Source organism: Amborella trichopoda, chromosome 13, assembly GCF_054954075.1.
Source record: "Amborella trichopoda isolate Santa Cruz 75 chromosome 13, AtrichopodaSantaCruz75HAP2 v2.0, whole genome shotgun sequence".
In the NCBI taxonomy this organism is placed as follows: Eukaryota; Viridiplantae; Streptophyta; class Magnoliopsida; order Amborellales; family Amborellaceae; genus Amborella; species Amborella trichopoda.
The window spans coordinates 46307364-46326508 of NC_142348.1; the positions used below are offsets into that span (position 1 = coordinate 46307364).

Genomic DNA, 19145 nt, shown 5'->3' on the forward strand with positions numbered 1-19145 from the left:
ACATACCTCACTAGTTTTTATTTTTGAGAAAATTACCGTAAGTATTTGTTCTATTTTTCTGTAACTATCAAAATACCTAATGCTTTACATATATCTGTTTTGTGGACTTCATAATAATTTAAATAAAAACAAAAAAACAAAACTATTCATTTTCGGTTTTTCAAAAACTTAAATCATGTCAATTTCGGTTTTTGAAAAATTAAAATTTTAAATTTTAAATTTTTGATATTTCAATAACCAAAATTTTAAAATTTTCTGTTTTCTAAGCACCTAAAATTTTTGTCTCTCTGGCAGGTCCTATGCGTATTCTCTCTGCCTCTCTCTCTTCCACCGAGAAACCGGTCTACGTGATTTCATTCTTTTCACTGTTCCTCTTGGTGTTCTTAAAAAAGGTTCAATCTAATTTGAGCATGAGCTCGAAGAAGGAGGCAATTCAAAAATTGGGTTTTGGGTTACTGAACAAAGTGGCTATGCTATTCCCCTATTGCTTTTGGGGTACAGAGATTGATACATTTGGGCATTTATTCTGTAGATAAAAGGGGGCGAGTTCTTTTGTTCTATAGCTATGCATCTGTATCAGGAGGTCCATTGCTAATGGCTTTAGCAATCCATGGCTCCTTCCGATTCGGTAGAGAGAGTGATTGACATACCCAAAGGGTATCAATGATCCCAATCCAATTCAAACTGTGTACAAGTTGGGGTAGTGATCGATTCACTTATGGGTAGCAGTTGGGGCATCCGGTGACGATTATGATATTCTTGCTGAGAGTGTGGGGCCAAGGTAGGGTCCTCTTTGCAGGAGAGTCAACAAATAGGAGGTACCTGGTAACCATGGATGGGGGTTTAGTGGTAGGGAGAGAGGTAGGGACAAAATACGGACCCACAAGAAATAATGGGCGGTAACCGCCCATGAAGCTTATCTGACTGGTAGAGAGAGAGAGAGGTAGGGACAAAATAGGAAAGAAAAAAATTTTGTTGTTGGAAAACTAAAAAATTTAAATTTTTTGGTTTTTTAAAATCGAAAATTGACGTCATTTCAGTTTTTGACAAATAAAAATAGGCAATTCTGTTTTTTTTTTTTTTTAAATTGTTATGAAGTCTAAAAAATAGACATATTAGTAATAATGGAAAGCATTCGGTATTTTGATAATAACATAAACTAAAACATATATTTACTTAATTTTTCTTCTTTTTTTAATCTAAAATTTGGGAACCATGTAGAAATTAGAGAAAATTACACAACCCCCTAAAATTAGATTTTTTAGATAACTTTCCCCAACCAAGTTTTTTTTAACAACTTTTATCTCAAATTTAACTTTTCTAGCAAATACCCTCAAGTCAAAAAGGCACATTTATCTTTTAATGAAAATACACATACCCATACATCCAGACATTGATGTGAAAATCATGCAGTCTGACATAAAATAACGGCATTTTTGACACTTTGGGTTGTTGGAAAGCGTACGTCTGGCAAAAAATAGGGGCGGTTCGGCACTTTGGGCTTCTGAAAAGCTTGCATTCCGGCACAAAATAGGGTGGTCCGGCACTTTGGGCTTCTGGAAACCATTCGGTTTGGCACAAAATAGGAGCGGTCCGACACTTTGGGCTTTTAGAAAGCATGCGGTCCAGCACAAAATGGGGGCGGTCCAGCACTTTGGCTCGGGATTGTTAGGGGTCTGGCCGTTGTTGCATTTGGTCCGACAGTTTGGTAGGGTCCAGCAGTTTGGTACTGAAAGAGCCCATATCAATGTTTGGCTGTATGATATGAACATTTCATTAAATATATATATATATATATATATATGACTTTTTGACTTGTAAGTATTTGCTAAAAAAGTTAAATTTGGGGTAAAAATTGTTAAAAAGAACTTGTGTAGGAGGAGATTGTCTAAAAAGCCTCCTTTTCGATGGGCTTCCCTAGAAATTACTAGATAGTTATTTTTAAAAGAAAATATTTGAATTTCCAAGTTATATATTACTTATATCTAGCCCTTCAAAAACTTGGATGGTGAGGCATAAGTTTTTTCTAATATATATTATTTTGAATTTTTTTTTTTTGCTAAGATTATTCTATGGGTTGTAGATGACATCCTCAAAATTTGACATCCAAAAAATATACATAGCATGTGTTTTGCCTGAGGGATTAAATGAATAATATACTCGCACGGGAGTAGAAAATCTTTCGGCTTGCTTTAATTTATTATAAATGAAAAAAAAGAAGAAAGAGTTGATCTCTTTTTATCGGAAGTCTTGTGATGTTGAGGTCGTGGTGGTAGCACCACTTGAACTTCAGCTACCGGTCTAGGTTTTTATTTGACACATTCGAAAACCGTTAATTACTTTAAAAAAATGGCCTTAAAAAAAATAAAAAGTCTCAGAATTTAGTGGTTATTGTATCATCTTGCTTCTTGGTTTTGCATGGGCAGTGAGGTACTCGTGATCAATAAGAGCTTCAAACAATAAATTTTTTGTCCATTTTTGGCCGATTTACATAAATGGCATTTAGTACTTTTTTTAGTATTTTTAGATTGAAGATATCAGTTAGTAAAATCTTTCTATACAAGTTCATGTATTTCCCCCCATCCGGCCGTCTCATCTAAATGGATGGGCTGAGATGGCACCAATCGAAAGGTCACGCTTATACATCGTTTTATTTTTAATTTTTTTATAAATCATTTTGACACCGTTCACTCCTCTTTTGAAATCGCACCTGCAAAAAATATATAAAAAAAAATTTCATGATAAAATAAAATGACTAAAATACCCCTAAAAATTTTAGGAGTAATTTGGTTATTTTATTTTTTAAAAATAAATTTTTGATATTTTTTTAGGTGCATTACATTGAGACGATGGCACATACCAAATTTCATAGTCATATGATTTGTAAAAAATATTGAAATAGAATACTCTAATACATCACATCTAAATCAAACACACAATAATTGACTTGTGACATTTTAAGGCATGTGCTCAACCGCTCATTTAAATTGGACAATTCGATGGGGAAAAAAATATGTAACTTATACAAGATAGGGGAAGTATAGAAAGTTTATTCCTTTAAATTAATATATTTTTAAAGGTTGCAGTTGGCATACGGATGCATCCGTAGGTGTAGAGGTAAGGTGCACCTTCAAATTTTATCATGGTATATAATTGGTTGTAAAACGTTCTTAAGATTATCTCAAAATCGATTTTTATATTTAATTATAAAATTTTAAATTTAAAAAATGGTTAAAATCAAGTAGATCTATAAACATATGAAAATCTTGAAAATAGACGGTGTAAAATAATATATTGTAAAATGTACTATTTCTGAGACTTAAAATCTTTTTATTTTTCATAGTCATACATCTCGATGTCGAGATGATCAATCAAAGGGGGTCAACATTAAAACTACCTTTTCCGATGGATTTGTTAGGTGCATCCGTAATTCTACATTATAAGGTAACATCCTTATATAAACTTTTTCTATTTTTAAATTAGTATTTTTGTCAATTTTTTAATAAAGAGAGAATTCTTGGTTTTTTAGTCCCGGATAGAAGAATATATTAAGGAAATAGTGGTAGATGTATAAAACTCTTTGTAGTCATGTGTTCCTTGAAAACAGGAAGGTCCTCATCCTTCATCATATTGTATTTATTCTTCCACAGTAATAAATAGGAAGGTCCTCCCATCCTTCATCAGATTTTATTTATTCCTCCATAATAATTTATTTATTCCTTCAAAATAATATTACTCAGCCCCTATTCCACCCACGATATTTCAACAATTTTTTCAAATAAAAAAAAACTGAAAAGAATGGTTAAAAATTTTAAAATGGGTTTTCCCATTGATTTAAAAAAATAAAAAAAATAAATTAATTTTTTAGTTAAATTAGTCTGGGCTTGAGTGGTTAACAATTGATAAATTCATATATATACAATGCCACATCTCAAGTCCAGTTCCTATCAACTTAATGCAAAAAGGAAACTGCCTTAGAATCACTCCATAGTCATTTAGAAACCCAAACCTAAGTACTGTGAAGAGTCTCCGGTTTCTTTGAAGAGACTTAGTATCCATTAATCATTATGAATATACAAGCTTGTCTTAAATAAACAAATACAGATGACAAAAATAGAAACGAATCACATATAGCTATAATATACTTACCATAAAATACAAGATCCTACACCTACCTTTCACACTCTCCCTCACTTAAGATGCTATGAGAAAGAGCAGCTGAAGTTTGAACACCAAGTTGCGAAAACGAGAGTTGAATCTTCAGGTGCATAATGTGACTAGTAGAAACAGTAGTTGCCATGCTCAGATTGCTCGATCAACAAACACAAAAGAGCAACATAATATGGCAGGCTGAAGTAATGACAAATCAATAATCCTTAGAAATAGAAGGCTCAAATAGAGTACATTTGAGCAAAAAATAAAAACTTCAAATCTTCTCCAGAGATAAAAACAGTCTAGATGGATGATAAAACAAAATGGTACTTGGAGAAGCCAACATAAATCAGTGCATAATCCAAGACCAATTCAACATCGTGCAGATAGACATACATGATCGAGTAACATAATAACAAACTCGATCATACATAAAAAGAATAGGATCGACTAGCATATTAAACAAACTCGATCATACATAAATGAACACAACGAATATGAATCTGGCTCTGATACCATGTGAAGAGTTTTGGGTTTCCCTGAAGAGACGCAGTGTCCATTAATCAATATTAATCTACAAACTTGTCTTAAATAGACAAATACAGATAATAAAATAAAAATAAATCACATGCACCTGTAACATACTCAGACTTATCATAAAATTCAAGATACTACACCTACAATTCCTATACATATCAACTATAGTATACACCTATAAAAATCATGAAGACAATATACATTTTCATTTCACATGTACATTGGTGTGGAATAAAAAAACCATTCTAAACTCATCAACCCTTCATGTGATTTAAATGTGATGAGAAATCTGCAAGGAAAACTCTTCTCCAGCAAATCGTAGATCCCTAAATCCAAAAAGAGAAATCTCAAAGATTCTACAGAAACCTAGAACAATGATAAACTACGGCCTCACGAAATTTCTAGATAATTTCTCTCTAGAAAACCCTAAGAAATTTTTGAATTTCTTTCTAGGAACATCTCTCTCATAAATGCATACTCACTGGAATTAGCCTATAAATATCACCAAATGATGATCATTCCGATAAATTATTAGTTGAGTCTTTCATCATGGTCAAAGCCTTTTTTTAACTAATTGGGGTTGGCTATAGGAGTTCTAGCCTGTCATCTTACTCTATTAAGGGTCATACCCTCAATGAGGCCGGTTGAATCCTGAATTTGAGTTTTATATAAGAGTTGAGAGATTCTTCCTACTTGGAGTTGAGAGATTTCCCTTATTTATTTATTTTTATTTTTTTGCTATCTAATATATTTTGTTTTTATCTCATCTTTTAGTTTTCTTGCTCTGGAATGCATCACATAGAAAGCCACCGATCCATTCTCACATGCCAAGCAAAAAAGTAATAACAAATTCACCTTGGAAACAGAGGGAACAAGCTCTACAGAGAGTTAAAAAATGGAACATCATTATACGAATGAAGTGGAAACCACCATCATATTAGAATAAAGCTTATTATTATTATTATTATTTATTTACAAAAAAGAGGTTACAATCAAACTTTGCTATTTAATGTAGAATCTGATATATTTTATTTGAGTGCAGTTGGCATACAAATGCATCCGCAGCTGTAGAGGTAAGGTGCGCCTTCAAATTTTATCATGGTATATAATTTTGATGTAAAATGATCTTAGGATTATCTAAAAATCTATTTTTATATCTAATTATAAAATTTTAAATTTCAAAAATGGTTAAAATCAAGTATATCTATAAACATATGAAATTTTTGAAAATGAACGGTATAGATAATATGTTGTAAAATGCACTATTTTTGAGACGTAAAATCTTTTTATTTTTCATGGTCATACATCTCGATATCGAGATGATCAATCAAAGGGTTTTTCAATGTTAAAACTACCTTTTTCGATGGATTTTTGAGGTGCATTCGTAGCTTTACATTATAAGGTTGCAATCTTATATAAACTTTTTCCATTTTATTTTGTATTTTATACGTAGTCCATAATATATGTTCAACCATTACATTTCACATCTAACAGTCACAACATATGCTCAACCATTGGGATTTCACATCTAATAGTCAATAATAATTCTGACGTAAATGATCTCATTATATATATAAATAAAGACAAAGTTTATTTGAGTCCTAGAACTCATATATAGAAATGAATCCCCTATTAAAAATAAATCCTTGAGACAAATTTAGGAATTGAATTTGACCGAATATATAATCTAATATCCTGTAAAAACAAATAAAATTTAAAAAACTAAAAACAATAATTTCCATGAAGAAAGTACGTAGACCTTTAGTTTTTTACTTTTTTTTAGATGCAGAAAATTGTTTGGTGCGGCCAAGCCCGTAGCCGTTACTATGCGGGCCAGAGATCTACACCTTCCACCAAAACTGGGTCCCTTAAATAAGGAAAATTGTTTCGTACGGGGTGGACCACATGACTACCTATGCGGTCCATAGAGTGTAAAGCATCCATTGTGAAGATGGATACAAGTAGGTGTTTCATCTAAAAACAATGGAAACTAACGGACAAATTGTTTTCTTACTAAAATTAGTATTTCTAGTTTTTAAAATTTACTTATTTTTTCATATTCATCATCTCTATATTAAAGTTTACATATCCTAAAAAATTAGGTCCAAGAATCCATCTCAAAAATAGATTTATTAATAGGCCCGCATTTCTACATATGCAGGCTTGGCAGCATAGAAACCGGGTCCATTAAGTCATAGTCCTTCAAAGAAAAAGTAAAATCAACGGTTCAAATATTTCTCTAAAAACTTATCATTTTTAATTTTTAAAATTTATTTATTTTTACAAATTAATAATTTTGATGTTAAAAACTATATATTTCCTTAAAGTTAGGATCAATTTGTATTTTAAAAATAAATTATTGAGGAGCTCGTATTTCTACATGTGAGTCCGTGGTCCGCATGCTAACTGCGTCCTTTAGATGCATCCATCTTAAAGATGATGTTATATGCCTCAGGGGACGCAAATGTAGAAACACGTCCCCCGACTGTGACGCATTTCTTAAGGCCTTCGTTTGAGAGAGCGAAGGGAGAGAGAGCAGCAGGGCTTCACTGTGATGCAAAGAAGTCATGCGTTGAAGCGATGCAATGCCTACTTAAACCCAAACCCTCCTCACTTCTTCTCCCCAAAACCCTAACCCTAATTCCTTCATCACTTGTACCAATTTCTTCTTTTTCTTCTTCCTTTGTTTCTCACTCAAAAATTTCTCACTCTAACCATGTTGAGGAAACTAGCCTGGTGTATCAGCAAGCCCTGAAATTCCAGCGCCCCACTGTGATAAAATGCGAGAAAGGGCTTCGGAATTCGGCTAATTTTATAGGAACCATTGGCGTTCCTGTCCAGAAGTCACCTTCGGGGAAAGGCGTCTTCACTAAAATTGGAGTCGAATGCTCTGGAAAATCCAACCGTATGATATGGTAACTTTAATGTGTTTGTTTATTCTCTTTAATTCTCAGTAATTTTAGGGCATTTTTCAGCTATTTTTTATGAAGTTATGCTAGTCCCGGTTGCTGATTATGGAGAATGATAAGAAAAAGGGGTAAATTTAACAGATTGTTGAAGTTTCTATTGCATTTGATTCAGGTAATTTTGATGTATCGATGTTGGATTTCTCGCTTCCTCCCGTTCTTTTGATTTTGAATGCATATTGACAATTGGCATGATAGGAGTGATTCCTGTTGCAATTGCCCACTTTTTGTCGATAGAGATGCATTGAATTGTTTGTTACAATTATTTTAAAAGAATTTGAATGATCAGTTTCTCTAGGTGTATTTTTAAGGCCACAATCAGTTCCAGAAGGAGTATACTCTTCTAGAAAAAGAAAAAAAAAAATTCAGATTACTCTCTCTCTCTCTCTCTCTATGTATATGTGTACGTGTGTATGTTTATATGTGTGACCATGCATCGCTATCCGTCTTCTTTGTAAAGATTAGTGCTTAGCTTCCGTATATTTCATATTGGAGAAGAAGCTCAAGTAGTTCAATTTTTATTTGTTGTTTTTTAAATCAGAGGAGAAAAGATAGAAGCGTGTTTTTACAAGTGATTGATGTCTCGATACATCACAAATAATAAAAGTTCAGAGGTCAATATGCGCTCGTGATACAACTACACAATGGTTCCAAGGTCATTATGAGCTGCATAAGTTGAGCAATCCATAATCTCTTTTGAGAGTTTGAATGAGTTTCTAAACAATCGTTGCCATTCACCTGAAGCCTATATTCATTTACTTCATATACTTTTGAGCCTTGCCCATGGAGTTTATTCTCGTTCTTTAGTCTTTTTCTTACAATAATTGATAAATCCTTTCATTATCATATCAAAAAAGAAAAAGACCTGTTACTGAGCTTTTGATTCATCTCCAGGGGCTGTGTTTGACATGAATGATGCTGCCTATGTTTTAGTGAAACTTTTGAACAGTCAATACGTATGATGGCCTCGTGGGCCAAGTTGCAATGTAGATGAGACTATTGTGCACCGTCTCTGTTATATGCCTTTATTTTGGTAGGTTTTGTTATCACTTTGAACTTGGTTGAGATGTGCTTGGTGTTGCCATTTTGAACATTTGGATAGGAGGCATCACTGCACCCATGCATTACACTAGGCCTATGTAGACCAGTGTGGGACGGTGACTTTGGGTGGCCAACTAGTCACCCAGGGCACCGCCTATGCGGGTGCCGAGCGCCTGGGCGCGTCATGTACCCACCCAGGGCCCTTTTGCCAAAAGGGCAAAAATCGTCATCTTCCTCCCTTGAAAAGAGGGGAAATAGTATTTGGGGGTACTTTGGTCCCCCAAAAACTTAGACAACCAAAAAAAAAAAATTTAGCTCAAAATCCAATTTTTTTTTAAGTATCGAATTTGAATTTGAAGTTTTCGATTTCATGTGAAATCGAGAGGCATTCGACCCAGAACCTTTTTGGTTTTAAAGAGGTTGCAAAAGAGAGCTTTTGGCAACCAAAAGTGACCAATTCAAGCCTACTTTGATTTGTTTCAGAAGGTTAGTAAATTTAACTGTCTAAGTTTAGGGTTTCATATTTTTTGTGAGTATTGTGTTGTGTTTTTTTTTTATCATTTTCTTGTGTTTATTTTTTAAGTTTGGCTTAACATTTATTTCTACGGTTCCATATTTTTGGCTATGTTTGGCTTTGTTTCTAATTTATGATGCTAATGGATGTAAAATTATGTAGTGCTTTGAATGTTGGAACTTTGGAATGTGTTGAACTTTTACTTTTGAACTTTGAAGAAATGTTTGAAATGCAAATGGATGTACATTTGTGTTATTTGACTTTTTATTTTGGCTTATATGGCCAATAGATGTAAAATTTTAGGCAATTTCAAATTTTTTGTTTTTTTAGACACGTAAATTTTAGTTAATAGAGAAATAGGTTTGAAATTTGAACCCACCCACCCAAAAAAAAAAACACACGCAGTGGTTGCCTAGGCAGTTGGGAACCCCAACTGCCTCCCTCTTCTTGAACATTGGGGAACACCATTCCTGTCCCTTAGAGTTGAGATTCTTGTCTGCATGTTGTAATTTGTTGTAGCTTGTTGTACTTTTTTCTCAATCTAATAAAATGTCACTTGTAAACAGAGAAGAAAAATTAAGTGGGGTCAATTTTGATGAAGCTTTCATTGAAGGAATGGTTGAGATCTTGGAGTCCTCATTTTATATGGAAGTGTTTTGGGTGTTATAAGAGTCATGAGAGGGACACCTAGCATAATTGGATACTTCGAAATCGGCCTCATATGGGAGTTGCAGAATCATTAAAATTGCAATCATCAATTAACTATGGATAAGAGAGCTAGGATAGGATGTGCACATGTGCCCATAATCAATAAAAATTTCTAAAAATAAAAAATAAAAAAATAAAAAAAAGATTATGGCAATTGAACATTAACTATCATTGAGATCGCTCTTAGAACTGCCTTGTGTCAGCAAGGAGAATTGGCATTCAGTTGCATTATTGTTCTTGAACTATATTTGAAGAATCCTATTTTAAGTTTAAATCCTCCGTAAAGTTGTTGGGGAAAATGTGGGTTTCATGCTTACTAGATGTGATTTTTTTATACCCATCATTTTGTAATTCACGGTTCTTTTTTGTTGGCCATCTTTTTATGTTCATGGATCGTAAGAAGCTGTTCTATATAAATTGTTCTATCACAAGTTACAGTCTAAGTTATTTGAGATTTCTTCTCTGAATTCGTCAGTATTCTCCAGCCTAACTATCTATATAAATGTCCAATCATTGAACAGGATTCTTCTAGAGATGAGAGCTAAACTGGCAGAAATAGCATTACAGCATTTGCAGCCTTTGGACCTTGTATATGTCTCTGGTCATCTAACTTCTTCCCCCAAGGATGATGCTCAGGGTCTTTCCCAGAGATCATATAAGGTTTATCGCCATTAAAGCACAATTGTTTGCATGAAGAATTTCATTTTTGTAGCTGAGAGGTTCTTGTTGTCATTTATTGTAGCTTCATGATTGTGTATTTGTCTCTTAGTGTAATCATCCAATAATTGCTATATACTGCCAACTGTTATATGTTTCATGGGTCGCATTGGTGAGCTATTATTAGGTCATCTATAGTGGCTACGTTTGATCTTGAAAAGGATTCAAAATAATAAATGCCTTAAATGGGTTTTTATCTGAGACTCTTTGGAAGTTAATCGTGCTAAACCAGAGCATTCCAGATGCAAAAATGAGTTGTAATCATGTAATGTAGATCATTTGTGTGCATATATAAGGTCCAAATGACCAAAATACCATTGAGGATTGAAATGACAAATACCTTTAATTACATGTACGTGCACTAGTGTAGACAAATGTACTTGTAACTCTCAAGACGTCGCACCCTTCTTCAAAGTTTAAATTGAACATTAAACAACTAGACGGTAAGTGACTCTGCATTTCGTAAACAAAGTTGCAGTTTTCTCAAAGAAATCAAATAGGGAAGATCAACAAAACATGCTAATGTTCTCTCTCAGTATTGTAATTTCAAACTTCATTATGTTTCTTTTTCTCACGAAGGACATAATATGAAGAAATGTTAGGAGTTGTAAGGTTATCTCCACAAATTGGAGCATTGCATGAATTTTTAATGGCTGGACCAACTTGTCCATCATGGAGCATGTTTTGTAGCAAACAGGCCCAGAAAGCCTCTACTCTGCTGAACTTTTTATCGATATCTTGCTCCTTACAATGTTAATGTACAAGCTAGTCTCCCAAAAGATACAATAACTAGATGTGGCCTATTTTGTGTTACCAACTTTACCATAGCCTGCTGAGTGTAAGGTTACATCTTACTAACCAAGGATTTGATAAGGAAGGCAGGACAATGCTACGAGTCAGCATTTCTTTGATATATGTCATTATACGATGGATTACAATAATACAAGTCATCCTGGGAAAGTGTAAGCAAGTTACGCGTACATCAGGAGATAACTCTTGGTTGGTATTAGTGATATTAAAGGCCTATATGTTGTTGTATATGGAAGGTCTACTTCATCATTTGAATCCTGAACTTCACACTCGTAGGTGTACTACCACCTCATTATTGGTGTGTCAAAACCTAGATCCGCATCCTACATGTACCCCATCCCATTCTATTTGCATGTATGCTCACACCCAGAAAATATGACATAATTAACATTATCTTCCATCAAAGACAGCTATTGTGAGATCATGTTAGAATGAGACATGGTGGAGGCATCATTTACTACAATTAGATTATCATTCAACGGGGGAATGGAAGTGGTAATAAGATTGCCCGCATAACTAAGATTACATCTTATGACACATTGAATTATTTCCTCCCGGAAGTGGAATGTCCCACAAATATTAACTGCTAGAAGGTTAATTGCCTGGTAACTCAAAATTTTAACCAAATTCTAGTTGCTTGTTGAAGTTAAGAACACTCTAATTAGTCTACTGATTAGAGAAAAATTTAATAAGTAGCTTGATGGAGTTTGCAAGTTGGATAACCACATGAAGATATAAGGTCTATTCTCGATTTACATTAACAGATACTAGAAACCCAGACAGTGCTATGCTTTGCTACTGTGCAAAATTTATTCTCACAGCTATTATGTACTCTCATGCAGCGCTTGGTTACTGCCTATAGGACAAGCCTTTGTCGAATTTTTTTTAACCGTAAGTAGTACCTTACCAGCTAGAACTTGTATATGGTCCTAGTTATGGTTTTGCATGCCTGGCTACCAGCTAGAACTCTCTACTCTTTATTCTTTTTTATATAAGGAGGTCATTATTGCATGGACATAAGGGGAAACAAAGGCATGTCATTGACTTGAGGAGGATTTAAAACCATAATGAAAAGGAGCAAAAAATGAGATTGAATGACAGAGCGAACCAAAAGACTAGGAGAATGTTCTTATTGTCACTTCTCAGAATCCTCAATCAGATTGCATTGTAAGGTAGAGGACAATAAATCGGCCATTCTTTTTGTTATTGTCAGTATGTTTTTATGAGTTCTTCTACGACAAGTCTTTAGAGGTTCTAGATGCTTGTGTTGATTTGCTGCTTTGTCCCCCCAATTGGTTCAGATTTTTATGTGTCTAAAAAAAATGGAATATGTCAAAACTCAATAGCAATAGAGAAACAACTCGGAATGAGGAAAACCTCTTTTGGAAATGAAATTGATCTGACTTTTAGCCACTTAGTGAATGACTACGGGATCCAACACCAAAGTCCTTTTTTATCTATTGCATATTCCAGCAAAGCACATCTCACAGCCCTTGATGGCTTAGAACTCTCGCACAAAACTAGACATACACTGACATACTTGAAAACTCTGACATGTAAATGTTTCTTCCTTGCAAGACATTCAACGGGAGTAGAACTTTATGAAATAGATATTCACCAACAAAATCCAATGCATGAAATTTAACTGCATCGCAAAACTGGAAAGTACATGATTTATGACTATGGAAAACCATTGGTCGTGATCGTCTGATGAAATGATGAGAAGTGAGTGTGGAACCCCCACTGGGATCATGTTGTGTTCCATTGATCTTTCTCTCTGTCACCGTCTATTATTTCAATGGACAGTGTTGACGACTGGGGTGTGGTTGTTCAGCCCTTGGATTATAATATAGTTTACCCTAGAAATGGCTTTATTGCAAAGTGACTGTCTCATGCATCAGTCTTGGTGCTGCCTCTCTTCATAAATGGTTATTTTTGCTCCTGGTAAGTTCCCTTCTGGAATCGTTTGCTTCTTACTATAATGGAATTGCCATGGAACTGCACCAGTTAATTGTTCATGACATTATGCTGTTGACACAGGTCCTTGTAAATGATCTAAACTTTGTTAAGCGTGACATTCAAGATGAAATCTACCGCAAAGACATGAATTTAGAGCCGAAAATAGAGAGTAAAATGCCTTCAGGTTAGTTACCTACTGCCTTAAAATGTTTATGTGGTACTTCATTCAACTATGGAATAATATTCTCTCTCTGAATATGTGATTGGTTTATCATATATAGTTAGGATATACAGAATATCAGTAATTTTAACTCTTGCTTTTTACAATATTTTGTTGCCTTTGTCAAATAACAAACCATACCCATTGTGAAGTGCAAAAAAAGGGAGGGAATACGTCATGTCCAAAAAATTGGGAACATTCTTCAACACAATGGAAATCATGGTAAACTCCATGTGCATAAATAGAACACGATCTCTCGAAGTCCTGTTTTTCTGATTACGAAGAATACTTGTGGGTTGTGTTTTAGGTGCGAAGGATCAAGACAAGGATAGAGAACGACTGCATTTATGGCAATTGTTTTTGGCTGACCCCTCAGAATGGTGGGATAACAGGGGATGCAAGGTATAGCCATAGTGATCCATTATAAAAGGGAAAAATATAGTAGAATTAAATGCAGTATGATAATGTAGCGCTACAAGGGAGCATCCACCATTTGCTCTTAATGGTGGATGGTGGAGATTAACTGCACCTGAGAAATGCCAGGTGGGTCGCATTATGCTCAATTTCCACCATCAATCATCAAGAATAGGTGGTAGATGCTCTTTTAGAATACTGTATACCTTAATACATATGATTTTGGTACTCCTTCTGGAAAATATTTTTCTCTGCTAGCAATCAGGAATTCACAGAAACCAAATTATTTCTTTAAGGGAAATTTATCGAAGTTTCCATAAAAGATTAACTGTTTAACATTCTACCATTTGTAACTATTCCAACTCAAGATCTTGTGTTTTTCTATGGGTATTTTGAAATTAAATCAAAGAATATCGGTAAGATGTTAAATTGTTCATCTCTCGTGGGTAATCTAATAAATTTCTTCTCCTTTTATGAACAGAAGTATAGGAATGGTGCGGATTTTGTACACAAGAACACTCGTGAAAAATTGAGAATCATGCCTAATGACCCACCCTGGGTGAGATCTCAGTTGCAGCGTCTGGACCTCCAAAAAGCTGAGTTTGAGATAAACCAGAGAACCAATGATTCAGCCTTTTCTGATTGGAACATCTGAGAGAGAAAGTGGTTATTATGGTCACTACAGGAGAATTTATAAGATAATTGTTACGATGCTTTGGAATTGAGATAAAGTATTGTCAGATACAAATGGAGATTGCGCTTCAAAGTTCTAAGTTCAAAGCAAACACAAATAGAATTGCGTGGAGCGATTCCTGAAGGCTGTCCCACCCTTTTTAGCAGAGGTGGTTCTCTCTCTCTCACCCACACATTGTACCTGGATAATCTGTTTGAAATTGCAGTCACATTGTATCTGGATAATCCGTTTGAAATTCTAGTCACATTGTCTCTGGATAATCCGTTTGAAATTACAATCACAATCCATGTATTTTTATTCAAGCCATTTGAAGTGAAATATTCTACCCTTGAGAAGATGGTCTCTCTCTCTCGGTTACATGTCCAGTTTTTCAGATTCAATGTAGAACAAGATGGATGGCGAAGTGTTAAATGCGCGTTGAGTTGCCCATTTCAAAGTTCACGCAAACCATTTTTGTTACTGGATGTGATTATTGTAGGTTTTGCCAATTCAAATTGGAATTGACCATCATGCAATCCAGTCTTGCCCTTCAATCAAAAGAAGCCATGATTACAATTAAATAAACTCTCAAGATCGTGGACAACTCATGGACTCTTCAAGTTAAAAAGAAAAAGATATTTGACTCTCTTTACACAATTTTTTATCGTTCAAATTATAACATTTATTATTTTTATTTGTATTTAGTGATCCTATTGACCAAACCCTAGAAAAATCCACCTTTTGTCTTTCTCTAGCTCACTCAACCCTTTCCTCCTCCTCTTTATCACTCTCCCTTGAACCCCTGTCTCTCTCTCATCTCGTGACCTTCATAAGTAGGTTAAAATCTCTCTCTCATCTCGTGACCTTTGTATGTAGGTTAAAAGAGGCATCTCAATTTCTAGTTATATAATGGATTGTTTAGAGAAAAGAAGAGGGGTAAATGTTGGACAATAAAAAAGGTAAAAAGAGGGTTAAACGTCCTATTCTAACTTGGAGGGGGTTCTATGAGCTTTTTATTTTATAGATCCTAATGTTTATTTTGGAATAGACTAATGATAAACATTTTTTTTTCTTAACAAAATTCTCATTTTTCAACCTTTGTGATTGTGTATTTTCCCAAGGTCGTCAGATTCCCTTCGGCCTAATGTCTTCGGATTTTAGGCTTAGATTGAAGTGAAGCAAGGCTTGGTGCTGCCACTTCGGTATATAGATATAATCACAAATATATCCACTTTTTAACCGTGGCTTAATAATGTAGTATAGTATATATAGATACATGGATATGATTGCATATGCTATGCTCCCACTGGAGTATATGTTGTGCATCTATTCCCTCGCGCGCAAAACACCTATTTAGGATAATTGTTATAGTTTAAATTTTTGGGAAACACATAATAATTACTAGATGCGTATTTTTTAAATAACAAAATTGAATTTTGAGTTTTGTGAAACCTAAATCTAGCCCTTCAAAAATTAGACGCTTTCAATCTTGAGGAACTAATCTTTTCTGGCACATAAAGAGCTTATTTTGGAAAAAAACTTTGTCGAGGTTATTCTATGGGTTGTAGAAATCACATCCTCAAAAATTGAGATCTAAAAAGTACCCCTAACATGTATTTACCCGAGGGAGATGGGTTGTAGAAATCACATCCTAAAAATTTGAGATCTAAAAAGTACCCCTAACATGTACTTATCCGAGGGAAATAGATAGTAGGCTCCCGAGGGAGTAGAAAATCTTTTAGCTATGTATATCGTTACCCAAAAATATGCAATAGGTATATGATCACCCACTATTTCGAGTGGAGATTCAAAGGGTTGGTATTCTGGCTCAGTTTTGTATACCTATTTTCTATCATTTGAGGTTGCCATTTTGGCTCACTCTTTTTATATTATATCGATAATACTTTAATTTTCTTCATTTTAGTATGCGGTTTTAGATTATTTATAAAGGTGTACAATGTACTCCCGCTGGAGCACATTGCACTCGTCCGGGTTAAAACTTAATAGGGTTATGTGGAAAACAAAATCAACCTTTACAAAAAAAAAATCCTTGATCTCTCTATCGTTTGGGTCACATCTTACAAAGGGGCCCATAGGACATTTATGAAAATAGTGCGAACTTCTAAAATATCAAGGAAAAACATGTTTGTTCTCATCTAGTGATTTTCTTTTTTGTCTCATCTAAAGGTTGGAAAAATATCTATTTTATTATCTATTTGTAATCAAATAAAATACGAAAAAAAATATAGGAAAAATATCTATTTTAGTATCTATTTGTAATCAAATAAAATAAATAATATGGGAAAAGATGAGATTAGCCTACTAGCTCATATAAACATATGCACTCAACGACCCATATTGAATATAGGCCGATTTGATGGTCACGGATGTCCGATAGTACTTGAATTTTATTTTATTTTTTATAGATCCAAATTACTTGAAATTTTACGTGTATGTTCTTTTCATCAAGGCGCACCTAATAAAAATATAAAGAAAATTATTCGTGAAAAAAATAACCAAAATACCCCCTGAAATGTTTTGGGGGTATTTTGGTCAATTTATTTCATGTAAAATATTTTTTTAATAATTTTTTAAAGATTCAACTATTTTTTATGAACACATGCCTAAAATTTCAAGTGATTTGGATTTATAGAAAAAAAATTAAAATTTAAATACTACCGGACATCTGTGATCATCAGATCGGTCTATATTCAATCTGGGACATTGGGCTCATATGTTCATATGAGCTAGTAGGCTAATCCCATCTTTTCCCATATATATATATATATATATATATATATATATATATATATATATATATATATATATATATACAATACGCGATATTTATAATGTCAAAGTAAAGTACATCAGGGAAAAGGGCTAGGGTCGTGTTGGTAGTACCCCACACCTTAGTCACCATGTTGTGGTTTCTATTCTCACTCCTAACATCACCCCACTAATACTTTAAAAAAGCTAACTCCTAATCTACTTGGAAAAATGGGTAAGGGTTTCAAATGATTTCTATTCCCACCCCTAATACGACCCTACTAGTACTTAAAAAAAGCTAACTCCTAATCTACTTGAAAAAACAGGGGTAAGGGTTTCAAATGAAAAAGGTTGTTTTGATGCTAGAAATCCTCCCGTTGTTCATGTTGACCTCGAGATATTTCAAGTCCTAAAATTAGTTGGCCTTGAGATATTTCAAGTCCTAAAATTTGTTCATGTTGACCTTGAGATATTTCAAGTCCTAAAATTAGTTGACCTCGAGATATTTCAAGTCCTAAAATTAGTTGACCTTGAGATATTTCAAGTCCTAAAATTAATGCAAGACTGAGACCAAGTTAGATAACCTATATTTTTTCTAGAAATAATTTTGTTAAAATACACTATAGCATTAGTTTATAACCTAATATCAATATAAGCTCATTTGGGTGGAAAAGCCTATATTTATCAATGGGTGTGGTTTATATAAGCTGAGGCACTAAACAATCAAAGGCACACCCTTAAATAGTGACAAAATATATTATTTTAGTATCAACAAACATTTTGATGGTTTGAAAATTCATTTTCATCTTTAATGATAAATTTTAAATATTAAAAAATAGTGTAGATCGAGTGGATCAATGAATACTTGAAAATTTTGAAAATTAACAATCTAAATAATACAAGATGGACTATTTCCAAGATTTGAAATCCATTTTTTTTAATATCTAGATGTCGAGATAATCGAATTGAGGGTTTTTTTTAGCATTAAAACAACCTCTTCTAATGAATTTTTTAGGTGCACCTTAATTTGATAGTTTAGGACCTCACCCTTATATAAACATTTTCTTTTATCAATTGATTTTAAAGTGTTAGATATCTGGTTTCATTACATTCAAAGCAAGAAAAAGGTCAAATTTTTAACCAAAGAACTTAAGACATAGATTTGTACTAAAACTCAATTTTGGAAAAGGAACATATATTCAAATCAATAATAATACTTTCCAAATCTTTGTCCCAAGAAATAGTGAAAATTAGTATTTCAAAAATATTTTGAGAATTATTACCTCTCAAAGAGAACAACCCCTACTCAAATAGTACCCAATTCTCCAATAAAAATGGACAAGAAATACAAGAAACAAGTACCATGGGCATTTTACACCCCTTTATCTATGTTTTTTTAAAGAAAGCACAATATTGATCATTTGTAATTTCGAAATATTTTTCATACGTTTACAAAGTATGAATGTAATAAATTTAAGCTTAGTTTGATGCACAGGAAAAGAGATGAAATTAAAATAAAGAAAAGGCACCCCCCATCTCTTATTTTCCTCATTTATTCACTTTTGACCATAAAAATTAGCTCCAATAAATTGTTTTATTCCATCTCAATCCAAAAACCTTTTTAACTATATTTTGCACTTTTTCAACCCGAGCTCTTTTTTCTTT

The 19145-nt window shown here is 33.6% G+C and overlaps 1 protein-coding gene across 6 annotated transcripts; it reads left to right on the forward strand.

The window, feature by feature from the left end:
- The first annotated feature begins 7214 nt into the window (after positions 1 to 7214).
- Positions 7215 to 15067, forward strand: LOC18442674 (protein OSB1, mitochondrial). 6 transcript variants are annotated; one of them, XR_016046800.1, is made up of 7 exons: positions 7215 to 7604; positions 8550 to 8688; positions 10440 to 10578; positions 13486 to 13588; positions 13777 to 13846; positions 13932 to 14026; positions 14520 to 15067. XR_016046800.1 is itself a non-coding variant. In XM_088854826.1 (7 exons), exons 3-7 carry the CDS (start codon positions 8675 to 8677, stop codon positions 14691 to 14693), a joined length of 525 nt encoding a protein of 174 aa, XP_088710952.1. In that variant the 5' UTR covers positions 7215 to 7604; positions 8197 to 8329; positions 8550 to 8674; the 3' UTR covers positions 14694 to 15067. The 6 variants fall into 6 exon arrangements, 4 of the variants coding, with proteins under 4 accessions (XP_088710952.1, XP_088710951.1, XP_020528125.2 ...); XM_088854826.1 differs by lacking the exon at positions 13777 to 13846 and adding an exon at positions 8197 to 8329; XR_016046798.1 differs by lacking the exon at positions 8550 to 8688.
- The last annotated feature ends 4078 nt before the right edge of the window (positions 15068 to 19145 follow it).